General features: G+C 40.5%; 1 protein-coding gene across 2 annotated transcripts in view; it reads left to right on the top strand.

Moving 5' to 3' along the window:
• The window catches only part of MACROD2 (mono-ADP ribosylhydrolase 2), a 2,300,803-nt gene that overhangs the window by 730,279 nt on the left and 1,555,232 nt on the right, over positions 1-15,292 (top strand). For both annotated transcript variants that reach the window (XM_040248281.1, XM_040248280.1), the window contains exon 5: positions 13,524-13,640. In XM_040248281.1, the coding sequence (XP_040104215.1) occupies positions 13,524-13,640 (117 nt within the window). The remainder of the gene's footprint in view (positions 1-13,523; positions 13,641-15,292) is intronic.

The following is a 15,292-nucleotide window of genomic DNA, read 5'->3' as shown; positions in this document are numbered from 1 at the left end:
AAAGCTGCCTCTCATAAGGTGAAAGCTTCTAAGTCTCTTAGCACCCTGGAAGGCACTTGGTAAATCCTCCAAAGACGAGACATATTATTATCATTATTGGATCCCCTCACAGGTTCTTGAAGAATGCTTTGTGCAAGGTGGTTTAATAAATTTATGTTGATTTGATTTAGAAAGAACTCTGTTGTATCCTCTTGAGCTTCTAAGGGATATAGTCAATGAGGGAGAGCCTCTTATTTTTCAGGCTAATATGATTTGTGTGGCAGCTTTTAGATTAAGTTATCTTTTATTTACAGAAGAAGATTAAATAAATATGTACAGGTCTAAGAACTTCAGAATCCTCTTGCTAAAAGTGGTTTAGAAACTTGTCTTTGTAAGACAAGGGAGAGACCTCACAGGACCAATTTCTGAAATAACTGGATTTCACTAAATGGTGGTTTTAGTATTTTTTGTTAAACATATATTTAGAACTCTCTCCTGGTTCTTTCTTTTTTTTTTTTTTTCTTTCTTTCTTTCTTTTTTTTTTCCTGGCTCTTGCATTCAGTGGTCCACAATATCTGATGGATTCCTATTCAGTACTTTATGGCTTGCTTTTTCCTCTCATATCTTCAACATGAATTTGTCCGCTTGTTTTTAAAATAGGGAGTTTTCCTGAGGAAAGCCATAGAGGCAGCTTGGAATCCATGAGTGAAAAATCCTAGGCCAGAAAAATTGATGTGGTTTTATGTCCCATATCTTTTGTCTTTATTTTAGCTATTTAAATAGTGGAATAAGACTATCCTATAAAACATTCCCAAGCTCTAAACACCAAGGTAAAAGGACAAAAGTAAATAACATTTCCCCCAAGCAAAGCTGAAACTCATCTTTATACCCCTTAGGTGGTCTAATTCTCCAGGCTGTAGTGTAAGAAAACTTAGTTAAGACAGCCTAATTAATAGGCTTAGGTCCTCTGAATCCAGCCTTTGTAGGTAGCTGGAGGAAATAAAAGGGGAATCAAGGGCCCTTGCCACAGTTAACCATCTGCCTGCAAGCGTTCTGGCCTGGCTCTCAGGACAGTCAATGACGGGTATGTTCGTGCAGCAGAAAACCTGGCCTTCGGAGAAGGCTGCAGCCAGGCCTCTCACGGTCCTGATGAAGACCAGCCCTGTGGGAGACCTCAGTGTTCACCCCATTCCCTCCTGACCACACCTCAGGCAGTTTGTAGGCCGTCCTCAGCCTTTACCTTCCATTAGTCTGGTTTTGATCACAAAGTAGGAGGAACAAGTATTTGACTGAATGGGACAGGCTGACTTTGGTTCAGTGAGTCCTGAGAGTCTAGCATGATGATGGAATCATTTTGGTATTCAAACATTTTCCATTTAGTTGCTGTGCTATTTTCTGGGGCATTGGAGTCTTGCCCCTGCATCCTGCCCTCAGGCAATGGGAGATTAGATGGAGGATATGTGCGGGGATTTTAGGGATTAGACATTGAAGTAGTTACATCTCTTTTACTCATACGCCTTTAAACAGAACACAGTCTCTTGACCACATATAACTGGAAGGGTGGCTTGAAAGTACCGTCTAGCTATATGCCCAAGAAGAAAAATAAATGGGCTTTGGTGAACCTATTTACGGAGAGCAGTTTTCTTTTTTTCATATAGGATACATATTTTGTAAAATATGAGACAAATGTAGTCCTATCTCTCTGGAAAATTATGTTCAACTTTTACACCTCTGATCTTGGAATTTTTTAGTTGGAATTAAGTTTAGACATTTGGGATGGGACTGAGTATCTTTTGTGTAAGCCTGGGTGTTGACTATTGGCCGTCCATCCCCCTCACCTTGGGATGTGGGGTACGGGAGATGGAAACAGTATGAAACATCATCACATCTCACATCAGCCACTATTATGCTCACTGCCTTTTCAAGCTCCCTTAAGTGAAACTAAAGGGGTACCTCTTCCAGCAGCCTGCCCCATACCTGAAAGAAGTGGATCATTTTCAGATTCTATGAATTTTTAACACTTCTAATATAGTAGCTCATCACTAGATTTGTGTCTACAACCTTGTTGCTGTATATTTAACTTTACTTTTCAAATTTCTGATTCTTTGCCTTTAAAGTAGCCTTACTACTTCTTCAGTATTATTAAATTAAAAAATAAGTTACACTGCTTTTTCTCTCAAATTTAATTGCATTTAATTCAATAGTATTAAATACCTACAAAATATCAGTAACTGAGGTAGCTGGGGATAGACTGCTTTTCTCTCTCAAATTTAATTGCACTTAATTCAATTGTATTAAATACCTACAAAATGTCAGTTATTGAGATAGCTGGGGATATACAAGGGAAAAGGGCACCTACTGTGCCCTCAAGTTGCTGATAGACCAAGCAACAAGATACACATTCTGCTATGTGTAATGTGGAATTACTGTATAAACCAGAATATTGTGGGAACATAAAGGGACACTATTTTGTCCTGTAAATATTGTAAATGATTCTTAGAGGAGAAAACATTTGAACTAGGCATTGAAAAATAAGAGAGACCTTGTGTGGCAGAAAAGAAAATGGGAGGTATAGATAGATATCCTTGGTAGAGAGTACTTTGCAAAGAAATCACGATGTGTTTAAGGGCTGGTGAGGATTTAGATGTGGCCAGATCAGACGTGTGAAGGGAAAGAATGCGATGATCTGAGGTGGGGAGGGCAAATTGGAACCACATTTTTGAAGGGTCTTCAGTTCAGTTCAGTTCAGTTACTCAGTCGTGTCTGACTCTTTGCGACCCCATGAATCGCAGCATGCCAGGCCTCCCTGTCCATCACTAACTCCTGGAGTTCACTCAGACTCATGTCCAACGTGTCAGTGATGCCATCCAGCCATCTCATCCTCTGTCGTCCCCTTCTCCTCCTGCCCCCAATCCCTCCCAGCATCAGAGTCTTTTTCAATGAGTCAACTCTTCGCATGAGGTGGCCAAAGTACTGGAGTTTCAGCTTTAACATCTTTCCTTCCAAAGAAATCCCAGGGCTGATCTCCTTCAGAATGGACTGGTTGGATCTCCTTGCAGTCGAAGGGACTCTAAAAGGTCGTAATTTGGAATTAAGGGTCTTGTCATGTGAGATATGGGAAATAGCAAATGTTACTTTGCATGTATGCTGTTTCAGTTGTGTCCTACTCTTTGTGACCTTGTGGACTATGGCCAACCAGGCTCCTCTGTCCATGGGATTCTCCAGGCAAGAATACTAGAGTGGGTTGCCATGCCCTCCTCCAGGGGATCTTCTCAACCCAGGGATCGAACCCATCTCTTATGTATCCTGCATTGGCAGGCGGGTTCTTTACCACTAGCACCACCTGGGAATCCCCAAATCTTACGTTAATAGGGGACATCTGATATTGTTGTTCAGTCTCTTAATCGTGTCTGACTGTTTGCAACCCAATGGACTGAAGCACACCAGACTTCCCTGTCCTTCACCATCTCCTGGAGTTTGCTCAGACTAATGCCCATTGAGTTGGTGATGCCATCCAACCATCTCATCCTGTCATCCCCTTCTCTTCCTGCCTTTAATCTTTCCCAGCATCATGGTCTTTTCCAATGAGTCAGCTGTTCACATCAGTTGACCAAAGTATTGGAGCTTCAGCTTCAGCATCAGTCCTTTTAATTAATATTCAGGATTGATTTCCTTTAGGATTGATTGGTTTGATCTCCTTGCAGTTGAAGGGACTCTCAAGAGTCTTCTCCAACATCACAGTTCAAAAGTATCAATTCTTTGGCACCCAGCCTTCTTTATGGTCCAGGTCTCACATTTGTATGTTACTATTGGGAAAGGAGTACATCAAGGCTGTATATTGTCACCCTGCTTATTTAATATATTCAGAGTACATCATGAGAAACACTGGGCTGGAAGAAGCACAAATTGGAATCAACATTGCCGGGAGAAATATCAACAACCTCAGATATGCAGATGACACCACCCTTATGGCAGAAAGTGAAGAGGAACTAAAAAGCCTCTTGATGAAAGTGAAAGAGGACAATGAAAAAGTTGGCTTAAAGCTCAACATTCAGAAAATGAAGATCATGGCATCCGGTCCCATCACTTCATGGGAAATAGATGGGAAAACAGTGTCAGACTGTATTTTTTTGGGTTCCAAAATCACTGCAGATGGTGATAGCAGCCATGAAATTAAAAGACGCTTACTCCTTGGAAGGAAAATTATGACCAACCTAGATAGTAATCTCAAAAGCAGAGACATTACTTTGCCAACAAAGGTCCATCTAGTCAAGGCTATGGTTTTTCCAGTAGTCATGTATGGATGTGAGAGTTGGACTGTGAAGAAAGCTGAGCACTGAAGAATTGATGCTTTTGAAGTGTGGTGTTGGAGAAGACTCTTGAGAGTCCCTTGGACTGCAAGGAGATCCACCCAGTCCATTCTAAAGGAGATCAGTCCTGGGTGTTCTTTGGAAGGAATGATGCTAAAGCTGAAACTCCAATACTTTGGCCGCCTCATGCGAAGAGTTCACTCACTGGAAAAGACTCTGATGCTGGGAGGGATTGGGGGCAGGAGGAGAAGGGGACAACAGAGGATGAGATGGCTGGATGGCATCACCGACTCGATGGACATGAGTTTGAGTGAACTCCAGGAGTTGGTGATGGACAGGGAGGCCTGGCATGCTGCGATTAATGAGATCACAAACAGTCGAACACAACTGAGTGACTGAACTGAACTGAACTGATTGTGAAAACCATAGCTTTGACTACACGGACCTTTGTTGGCAAAGTAATGTTTCTGCTTTTTAACATGCTCTCTAGGTTGGTCATAGCTTCTTCCAGGGAGCAAGCATTCTTTAATTTATGATTGCAGTCACTGTTCACAATGATTTTGGAGCCCAAGAAAATAAAGTCTGTAGCTTTTTCCACTGTTTCACCATCTGTTTGCCATGAAGTGATGGGACCAGATGCTGTGATCTTCTTTTTTTGAATGTTGAGCTTTAAGTCAGCTTTTTCCACTCTCTTCTTTCACCTTCACAAAGAGACTCTTTAGTTCCTCTTCACTTTCTACCATAAGGATGGTATCATCTGCATATCTGAGGTTCTTGATATTTCTCCATGCAATCTTGATTCCAGTTTGTGCTTCATCATGCCTGGCATTTCACATGATATACTCTGCATGTAAGTTAAATAAGTAGGATAACAATATACAGCCTTGACATACTTCTTTCCCAATTTGGAACCAGTCTGATGTTCCATGTCCAGTTCTGTTGCTTCTTCACTTGCATATGGGTTTCTCAGGAGGCAGGTAAGTGTGGCTGCTAAGTTGCATCAGTTGTGTCCAACTCTGTGCGACCCCAAAGATGGCAGCCCACCAGTGCCCCCATCCCTGGGATTCTCCAGGCAAGAACATTGGAGTGGGTTGCCATTTCCTGCTCCAATGCATGACAGTGAAAAGTGAAAATGAAGTTGCTCAGTCATGTCCAACTCTTAGCTACCCCATGGACTGCAGCCCACCAGCCTCCTCTGTCCATGGGATTTGCTAGGCAAGAGTACTGGAGTGGGTCACCAGTGCCTTCTCTGGGAGGCAGGTAAGGTGGTCTGGTATTCCCATATCTTTAGGAATTTCCCACAGTTTGTTGTGATCCATACAGCCAAAGGCTTGAACATAGTAAACTAAGCCGAAATAGATGTCTTTCTGGAATCCACTTGCTTTTTCTATGATCCAGTGGAAGCTGGAAAATTTGATCTCTGGATCCTCTTCCTTTTCTAAATCCAGCTTGCACATCTGGACATTCTGAGTTCATGTACTGCTAAAGCACAGCTTGAAGGATTTTGAGCTTTACCTTGCTAGTATGTGAAATGAGTACAATTGTGTTTGAACATTCTTTGGCAATGCCCATCTTTGGGCTTGGAATGAGAAATGACCTTTTCCAGTCCTGTGGCCACTGCTGAGTTTTCCAAATTTGCTGGCATATCAAGGGCAGCACTTCCATGGCATCATCTTTTAGGATTTAAAATAGCTCAGCTGGAATTCCATCACCTCCACTAGCTTTATTCATAGGGATGCTTCCTAAAGCCCAGTTGACTTTGCACTCCAGGATATTACCACTGTCTTTTTCTCTCATACATATTTTTCCCCCCAAAGGGCTAGAAATATAGCTCTCAAGTAATATGAGATCATATTTATATGGATCAAAAATGTATATACTTCCAGCTTCTGATAATGACAGAATAACCTGTATCGGACTAGCCATCCCACTAATAGTATATACAGATTTTTGGCAAAATAAAAAAGGAATGACAAAAAGTATTTACTGGCAGTAGAGAGCAACTAAAAGCAGTCAATCCTCTTAAAGAAAAAAACCACACTGAGTGAAATCTACATTTAAATGGCTTTGACCTTGAGGGCTCCCTCTACCCAGCCTGGCAAATGGTTGTTGGGGCTCAGACTGAAAGCAATAGGTTTATTGGCTTTAGGAATCATGGAACCGACTTTGGGGTTGTCAGAATGACTAGGAATTCTGATAAGGATCTCAGAACAGGGACAGTCACAGAGTGGGAATCACTGAATCTATAAATGAATACCTTCAATCTTTGGTTGAACTTTGACCTATGCTTGTGCAGGGAGGTTCTCCTTGGAGTCCAGGAAGGAAACCAAAGCTGGAAGGCTGAGAGTGCTGAATAGAGCATTCATCATCTTCTCAGTGTAAGGATATCCAGTTTAGAATTTTAATCCCCCCAGGTTAAAGGGAATTGCAAAACACCTTGGAATTTGCACTAAAACCCCTGAAGGTTCATGCTTTAGGAATAAAGACTATAAAGAGAAAAAATGAAACAGACCAGGCTTAACAAAGCCTAGAGCTCAGTTTCCCTGTTACCTGGCAGTTAACTACCTGCTGGGATAAACTTAAATACCATTTGGAGAAATAAAATAAAATCTAAAGCCTCTCCAACATATTCACAATATTCATATGCCATCAGTAATTCCTTGACATGAAAAGAAATAAGAAAATGTGACCGAGAGTCATATGAAAATCAGCCAATAAAAACAGATTAATAGCTGACCTAGATATTGAAATTGGCACACAGGGACTTCAACATTATTATGTGAAATCTGTTAATTCATTTTCCTTGGTGGCTAAGATGGTGAAGAATCTACCTGCAACGCAGGAGACCCAGGTTCCATCCCTTGGTCAAGAAGGTCCCCTGGATAGAGGAATGGCTTCTCACTCCAGTATTCTTGCCTGGAGAACTGAATGGACAGAGGAGCTTGGCAGGCTACAGTTGGACATGACTGAGTGAATAACACACAAAGCATAGCAATGGGTTAAAATATGGGAAGTTTCAGGAGTGATATGAAAACTGTAAAAAAAAATGAAAATTACAAGAACTGAAAAAATTAAATATCTAACATTTCAAAAAATTGTGTGGAACAAATAGTACATTTAACACAACTTGGTAATAAAAAGACGATAAAAATTAGCAGAAGACATGGTCAGACACTTCCAAAAAGAATATATATAAATGACCAATAAGAAGTTGGCAAGATACTTAACACTGGTAATCCCAGGGAAATGAAAATTGAAATCATGAGATACCTCTTTATGTCTGTTAGGACTGCTAAAATGGAAATATCTGAAAACACCAAAGACTGCCAAAATTTGAACTCTCTTAGATTGCTGAGGGTATATGGAAACTGGTATAATCACTTGAGAAAATTATATATTAATTCTTTGTAAAGTAAAATATATACTAGGTCAGCAATTTTATTCACCAGTATTTGTCCAATGGAAATGAAAACATATAGCCACAAAACAAAGAGTTATTCATTATAGCCAAAAATATAAATACTCTAATGCCCACTCACAGATGAATGGATTAAAAACATGTTATATTCAACAATGGGATATTACTCAGGAATGAAAAGGAATGAAATATTAATACATGCAACAACACAGATGAATCTAAAAAATATGCCGAGTGAAGGAAGCTAGCCCCCTCCACCATCTCTTACATGAAATTTAAGATTATATGTGACAAGTCTTAGCTAAGGTGACTGAATTTGGAACATGGGGTCCCTCTGGATGGTAAGAGGGGAATCCGATGGAAAAGATACAGGAGAACTTTTCTAAGCTTTATTGGCATTATTGCTCCATAAGTGTATATACATTTGTTAAAACTCATCAAAACTGCACTTCACATCTGTGCATTTGATTGCATGTACATTGTGATTCGTAGAACTGATGAGAATTAAAAACATAGTGTTTCAATACTCCACATGCAAGAGCTGAGGTCAGGCCGCCTGGTTTCCAGTTCCGAAGGCAGTGAACACAGCAGTTAATAACATGGCTGCTCCATCAGACAGAACTGCAGCGTTGAATCACATTGCCAGTGTTTTGTGATTTTGTGAACGTAGGCAACTCACTAACCTCCTTTAAGCTCCCATTAAATGGAGATTATAAAATTAGTATCTACTTTATGCGTGTCCTTAGTATAGTGCCTGGCATGTGGATGCACTCAATACATTTAAGCTGTAGTAATTATTATTAAATAGCTCTTCAGCTCGACTTTCATTTCCCTAATGCAGTCATGAATGCTGGTATAACCATGAAGATTTTGTGAATTAGATATTTACAAACTGCATTTTCTGCAGTCTAAATAATGCAGCAATATTTAACAGCATATGATTAAGTATACTATCAAATCCTATTTTAGTTATCCATTTCAAACTAAGTAACTAATGATCTCTTTGCCAAGAAAAAATACTCACATATTCACTTTAAAATACTTCTCCTGATGCTCTTGTAAAATATTTAAACATAGAGAAATTTGAACCTAATTTTTTCTTAATAGTTTCCCCTTCTCTTTCACATGCCATAATCACTTTTGATATTTTGGTATAGATCTTTCTAGTACATGTGTACTATACATGTAATTGTGGGTGTGTATGTATGTGTGCTTGTACTACACTTGTAAACAAAATTGTGACTATACATAAAAATAGATAAAATATATATGTTTTAAAATAGATACTATATGTTGTATATGTATCACATATTGTATCTATTTATTAAAACTGACATTTCATTTAGAAATCTTTTCATATTTAGAACTGACTACTGTGTGGATCACAATAAACTGTGGAAAATTCTAAAAGAGATGGGAATACCAGACCACCTGACCTGCCTCTTGAGAAATAGGTATGCTGGTCAGGAAGCAACAGTAAGAACTGGACATGGAACAACAGACTGGTGCCAAATAGGAAAAGGAGTACGTCAAGGCTGTATATTGTCACCCTGCTTATTTAACTTCTATGCAGAGTACATCATGAGAAATGCTGGGCTGGAAGAAGCACAAGCTGGAATCAAGTTTGCCAGGAGAAATACCAGTAACCTCAGATATGCAGGTGACACCACCCTTATGGCAGAAAGGGAAGAGGAACTAAAAAGCCTTTTGATGAAAGTAAAAGAGGAGAGTGAAAAAGTTGGCTTAAAGCTCAACATTCAGAAAACTAGGATCACGGCATTCGGTCCCATCACTTCATGGGAAATAGATGGGGAAACAGTTGAAACAGTGGCAGACTTTATTTTTTGGGGCTCCAAAGTCACTGCAGATGGTGATTGCAGCCATGAAATTAAAAGATATTTACCCCTTGGAAGTGAAGTTATGACCAACCTAGATAGCATATTGAAAACCAGAGACATTACTTTGGCAACAAAGGTCCGTCTAGTCAAGGCTATAGTTTTTCCAGTAGTCATATATGGATGTGAGAGTTGGACTGTGAAGAAAGCTGAGTACCGAAGAATTGATGCTTTTGAGCTGTGGTGTTGGAGAAGACTCTTGAGAATCCCTTGGACTGCAAGGAGATCCAACCAGTCCATTCTAAAGGAGATCAGTCCTGGGTATTCTTTGGAAGGACTAATGCTAAAGCTGAAACTCCAAGACTTTGGCCACCTCATGCGAAGAGTTGACTCATTGGAAAAGACCCTGATGTTGGGAGGGATTGGGTGGGGGCAGGAGGAGAAGGGGACGACCGAGGATGAGATGGCTGGATGGCATCACCAACTCAATGGACCTGAGTTTGAGTGAACTCCGGGAGTTGGTGATGGACAGGGAGGCCCGGCATGCTGCGATTCATGGGGTAGCAAAGAGTCGGACATGACTGAGCGACTGAAGTGAAGTGAACTGAACTTGCATATCAAGTTGACCTGTTCTTTTTAACAACTGTATAATAGTTCACAAAGTAAAATTGCTATGTGAAAGAGTGCACAAAACTTATGACCTTTTTTTTTGTAAGAGAAAAAATTATATGTGTGAGTGTGTGTGAATAACCAGTGAAAGAGCAACAAATATCAGATTGCTGAAGAGTTCTCTAGGTGGGAGGGTAAATAGTGGTATTGATATTCTTCTTCCTTCTCTATATTTTTCTTTTTTTATATAAGAATAATAGTTATTTAAAATTTTACACAAAACTTCCACCTAAGGAGTTTAAGATAATATTAGTTACTATCATTAATGGGGCACATAATGTTATATTATTCAAATTCCACACATAACTCTGTTAGACACAGTCATTCTTGACACTGATTGCTAAGGAAACTGGGGCTTGAGCAGCATATGGCTGGTAAAGGTAGAGTATGGATTTCAAGTAGGTTTACTGAAACACTGTAGTATAGAGTTCATTTTGCTGTGAGGGTCTTTGAGGTTCAGGCTTATTCTCAGATTTTACAGGTCTGCAAACAGTGATGTAGGAAAGCCCAGATGAGCTAGTTTCCCTAAGAGACTTGTTCAACCAAAACATGTCTCCTTTTCAGTCAGTAGTAGCAAAAGCCACTTGGTCATTTAGACAAGTTACATGCCCCTCAGTGAAAAATTTCCCATTCAATATCTAGTTTCCTATCAAAATAATGATAATAGTAAAGAATGATCAATTACATGGTGTGGTGGACTCTGAACTATTGCACTTGTGTGCTCAGTAGCTCGGTTGTATCCAACTCTTTGTGACCCATGACTGTAGCCCTCCAGACTCCCTTGGAAATGGAATTTTCCAGGAAAGAATACTGGAGTGGGCTGCCATTTCCTTCTTCAGTTATTCAGTTCAGTTTAGTCGCTCAGTCATGTCCGACTCTTTGCAACTACATGAATTACAGTATGCCAGGCCTCCCTGTCCATCACCAGCTCCCGGAGTTCACTCAAACTCATGTCCATCGAGTCAGTGATGCCATCCAGCCATCTCATCCTCTGTCATCCCTTTCTCCTCCTGTCCCCAATCCCTCCCAGCATCAGGGTCTTTTCCAATGAGTCAACTTTTTGCATGAAGTGGCCAGAGTATTGGAGTTTCAGCTTTAGCATTAGTCCTTCCAAAGAACACCCAGGACTGATCTCCTTTAGAATGGACTGGTTGGATCTCCTTGCAATCCACGGGACTCTCAAGAGTCTTCTCCAACACCACAGTTCAAAAGCATCAATTCTTCAGTGCTCAGCTTTCTTCACAGTCCAACTTTCACATCCATACATGACCACAGTAAAAACCATAGCCTTGACTAGATGGACCTTAGTCGGCAAAGTAATGTCTCTGCTTTTTAATATGCTATCTAGGTTGGTCATAACTTTCCTTCCAAGGAGTAAATGTCTGTTAATTTCATGGCTGCTATCACCATCTGCAGTGACTTTGGAGCCCCAAAAAATAAAGTCAGCCACTGTTTCCACTGTTTCCCCATCTATTTCCCATGAAGTGATGGGATCAGATGCCATGATCCTAGTTTTCTGAACGTTGAGCTTTAAGCCAACTTTTTCACTCTCCTCTTTCACTTTCATCAAGAGGCTTTTTACTTCCTCTTCCCTTTCTGCCATAAGGGTGGTATCATCTGCATATCTGAGATTATTGATATTTCTCCTGGCAAACTTGATTCCAGCTTGTGCTTCTTCCAGCCCAGCATTTCTCATGATGTACTCTGCATAGAAGTTAAATAAGCAGGGTGACAATATACAGCCTTGATGTACTCCTTTTCCTATTTGGCACCAGTCTGTTGTTCCATGTCCAGTTCTAACTGTTGCTTCCTGACCTGCATATAGGTTTCTCAAGGGACAGGTCAGGTGGCCTGGTATTCTCATCTTTATCAGAATTTTCCACAGTTTATTGTGATCCACACAGTCAAAGGCTTTGGCATAGTCAATAAAGCAGAAATAGATGTTTTTCTGGAACTCTCTTGCTTTTTAGATGATCCAGCAGATGTTGGCAATTTGATCTCTGGTTCCTCTGCCTTTTCTAAAACCAGCTTGAATATCTGGAAGTTCACGGTGCTTGTATTGCTGAAGTCTGGCTTGGAGAATTTTGAGCATTACTTTACTAGCGTGTGAGATGAGTGCAATTGTGCAGTAGTTTGAGCATTTTGGCATTTGAATGAAATAGGATTGGAATGAAACCTGACCTTTTCCAGTCCTGTGGCCACTGCTGAGTTTTCCAAATTTGCTGGCATATTGAGTGCAGCACTTTCACAGCATCATCTTCCAGGATTTGGACCACTAATATCCTGGTTGGTTTTCACAGCCTAGATTACTATTTCTCTCTCTCTCTAATTCTCTTAACCCTTCGTTTCAGTCTTGCATTTCCTTTCTGTCCAAGGAACTCACTCACTAACAACTAGATTATGCGTATTCAGTCTTAGCCCCCTACCTATGTTGCTCACCCCTAATCTAGTCAAATGAAGCTTTAATTTCCAGTGGCATCAGATGTGTGTTTTCAGAACGTCATTCTCGTTGTGAAGGGCAATGATGAAGCGGGGTGAGGTGAGATTCAGAGAGATGGTGAGACCCGGGCTTGGGGAGGAGCAGGGCCTCTTCGGCGAGCAGAGCTGGAGCAAGAGCTTGTGGAGGTTCTCCTTTCCATGTCAAGAGAGTGAGGGCCACTCCTCTAGGCACTTTTTCAGGCGTGAGCCACTCTCGCCCACCGTCTAACCCCTAGATACCCTGCAGATATCTACTGTATCTGTGCCGTGCCGTTGAGAGAGGAAGGAACTTAGAGGTCTGGGTCTTTCTTCCACAGCTTTACTGTCTCAGTTTTGCCACTATGGCAAACGTTCCCGAGTGCTTTTTTTTCTCTTGCTTCTTGACCTTTTTTCTTCTATAACCTGTGGTGTACTGGAGGCAACACTTAGCACCTTGGAGACAGAATCATTAGCATTTCTTTGGAATCCTGTGTTTAGGTGACATGGAGTTGATAGCTTGAAATGGACATGGTGGGAGTAGTTACCCAGTTGACGCTGGAACAGACTACAAATCCAGGCTGCAGTACGAGCTAAGGATCCTGTTGTTTAACGTTAAACTACACGCCGTTTCCTGAACCCTGCTCCTTCTGCCGACCACACGAACTGGAGGCACAGAGTGAGAACTGGAGAGAGGAGAAAATGGGGTTTAAGGGACTGAACACCGTGGGTTTCCTTCCCCAGGGGTGTGGTGATTTCTAAGAGGGAAAACTTGAGTTCCTTGGCTTTCCCTGTCTCCGGTTGTGTCTTTATTTCCAAAAGAGCAAACATGGACTAACTTTTTTCTCTCTCCTGCAGTGGATGGCTGTATTCACAGAGCAGCTGGGCCCTGTCTGCTTGCTGAATGTCGTAACCTGAACGGCTGTGAAACTGGACATGCAAAGATCACGTGTGGCTATGACCTGCCTGCAAAATGTGAGTTCAGCTCTTTTGAGTACTGTTTCTAAATCAGATGAGCACTCTTGTTTTATTCCTCAGGTGGGTAACTGGAGGAGGAAATGGCAGTGGTGGTGTTTAATTAAATGTGCTTGTACTGAGATTTTGTACATGGTAATGAAATGTGTTTTTTGAATATATCTCCAAATATGTATATATATAGTAATGTTTAATTGTAGGTGATTTTTGTTCAGATCCTCAACAAAGTGTCTCTGAAACAGAAAAATAAAAATATGAGCAAACTATACCTTACAGTATTTAAATGCTGTGGAGTGACAGCTTATAGAAATGATGCCAATTTCTTATTCCTTGTTCAGGTTTCTTGATTGTGGATGTGTTTAGAGCAAAGGAGATCAAAGTGATGTATTGTGTTTTCAGCTGCCATGGAAAGGCTGATTGGCAATTACAGCCAAGGCATCTGTCACGCTTGGCTTTTAGGAAAAGCCAATGGAATGTGGTTGTCAGAGTGAGAATGTATTTGCTCTTTAGAATGTGGAATGGTCAAAATTTCCATTATATTTGAATGGAGAGGAGTATTGTATTTGATTGACCTTGTTGCTTAGTCGTTTAGCCAACTGCCTAGGGTGATGTGGAATAAATAATACTGAAAGAGAAGCTGGTTAAAGGCACAGATTTTTTGTATCACATAATCTTCAGGGCTTGAGGGTGGAATTACAGGGTTTCATTGTACCATTAAGCCATGCACTGGTCTGGAAATTGGGAAACCAATTGGTTGTTTATTCCATTCACCTGCTTTTTTATGATAACCTTCTGGTGAACATTTTTTTTGCGAGGGTTAAAAATGAAGTTGATTTCTTTTTACTGTTTTAATCATGGAGAATATGTGACTAAAAAGTTATAACACAACCTTTGGACTCTATAGACTAGTTATAGGAATGGATTTGTCATGGATATGTGTGAGTGGCGAGATCAAGTGTGTTATAGGCTTAGGACTGCAGTATATTTAAATTTGAGGATTTTTAGTGAGTAGTAACATATTAAAATGATATTCTTTGTAGAAATTACAATACTGCATTCTGGATTCCTCACAGTATATTGCTAGTGAAACTAAGTCTGCTATATACTGTTTAATTTTTCCTTTAAAGGCTTCTCTTTTTCCTTTCCTTGTTAGTGTTTTTATCTTGTGTGAAAGAGTCAAATCATGGGCCAATGGCCTTCACTCCTACTTGGAAAGTATATTTATGTCAGATAAGTCCTCTGCATGTAGTGATGTTCAGAGCACTCCCTCTGACTCAGAGGCCTTGAGTATTAAAGGAGATTTCCCTTTCCAGGATGGTCCAATTCCCTATTTACCAATATTGGTCATTCTTCCTTCTTACCGCCATACTACCTTCGTGATATAGTCGGCCAATTCCACCCTGAGGACAAGCAGATTATTGATGAGTTTTCAGACTGGTGACTGTCCTTAAACCAATGAATAATTGTAGTCTCCTATTGATTCAGTACTTTCTTTCTTATAAGTTAAAGCACAAATCAAAAGTTCTTCAGCCCTGAGATTTTTCTGAAGACAGCCTCAGAATCATTAACTATGACCAAATTAAACAGTGACTCTGTTGTATGGAGAGACACCACGATCATTTTGTTTCGTGTGCTTGATCCTGTCTGAAATC

The sequence above is a fragment of the Oryx dammah genome, unplaced genomic scaffold, assembly GCF_014754425.2.
Source record: "Oryx dammah isolate SB20612 unplaced genomic scaffold, SCBI_Odam_1.1 HiC_scaffold_10, whole genome shotgun sequence".
NCBI classification, from domain to species: domain Eukaryota; kingdom Metazoa; phylum Chordata; class Mammalia; order Artiodactyla; family Bovidae; genus Oryx; species Oryx dammah.
The sequence above is the reverse complement of the archived record's forward strand: the minus strand, read 5'-3'. Positions and strand labels throughout refer to the sequence as shown.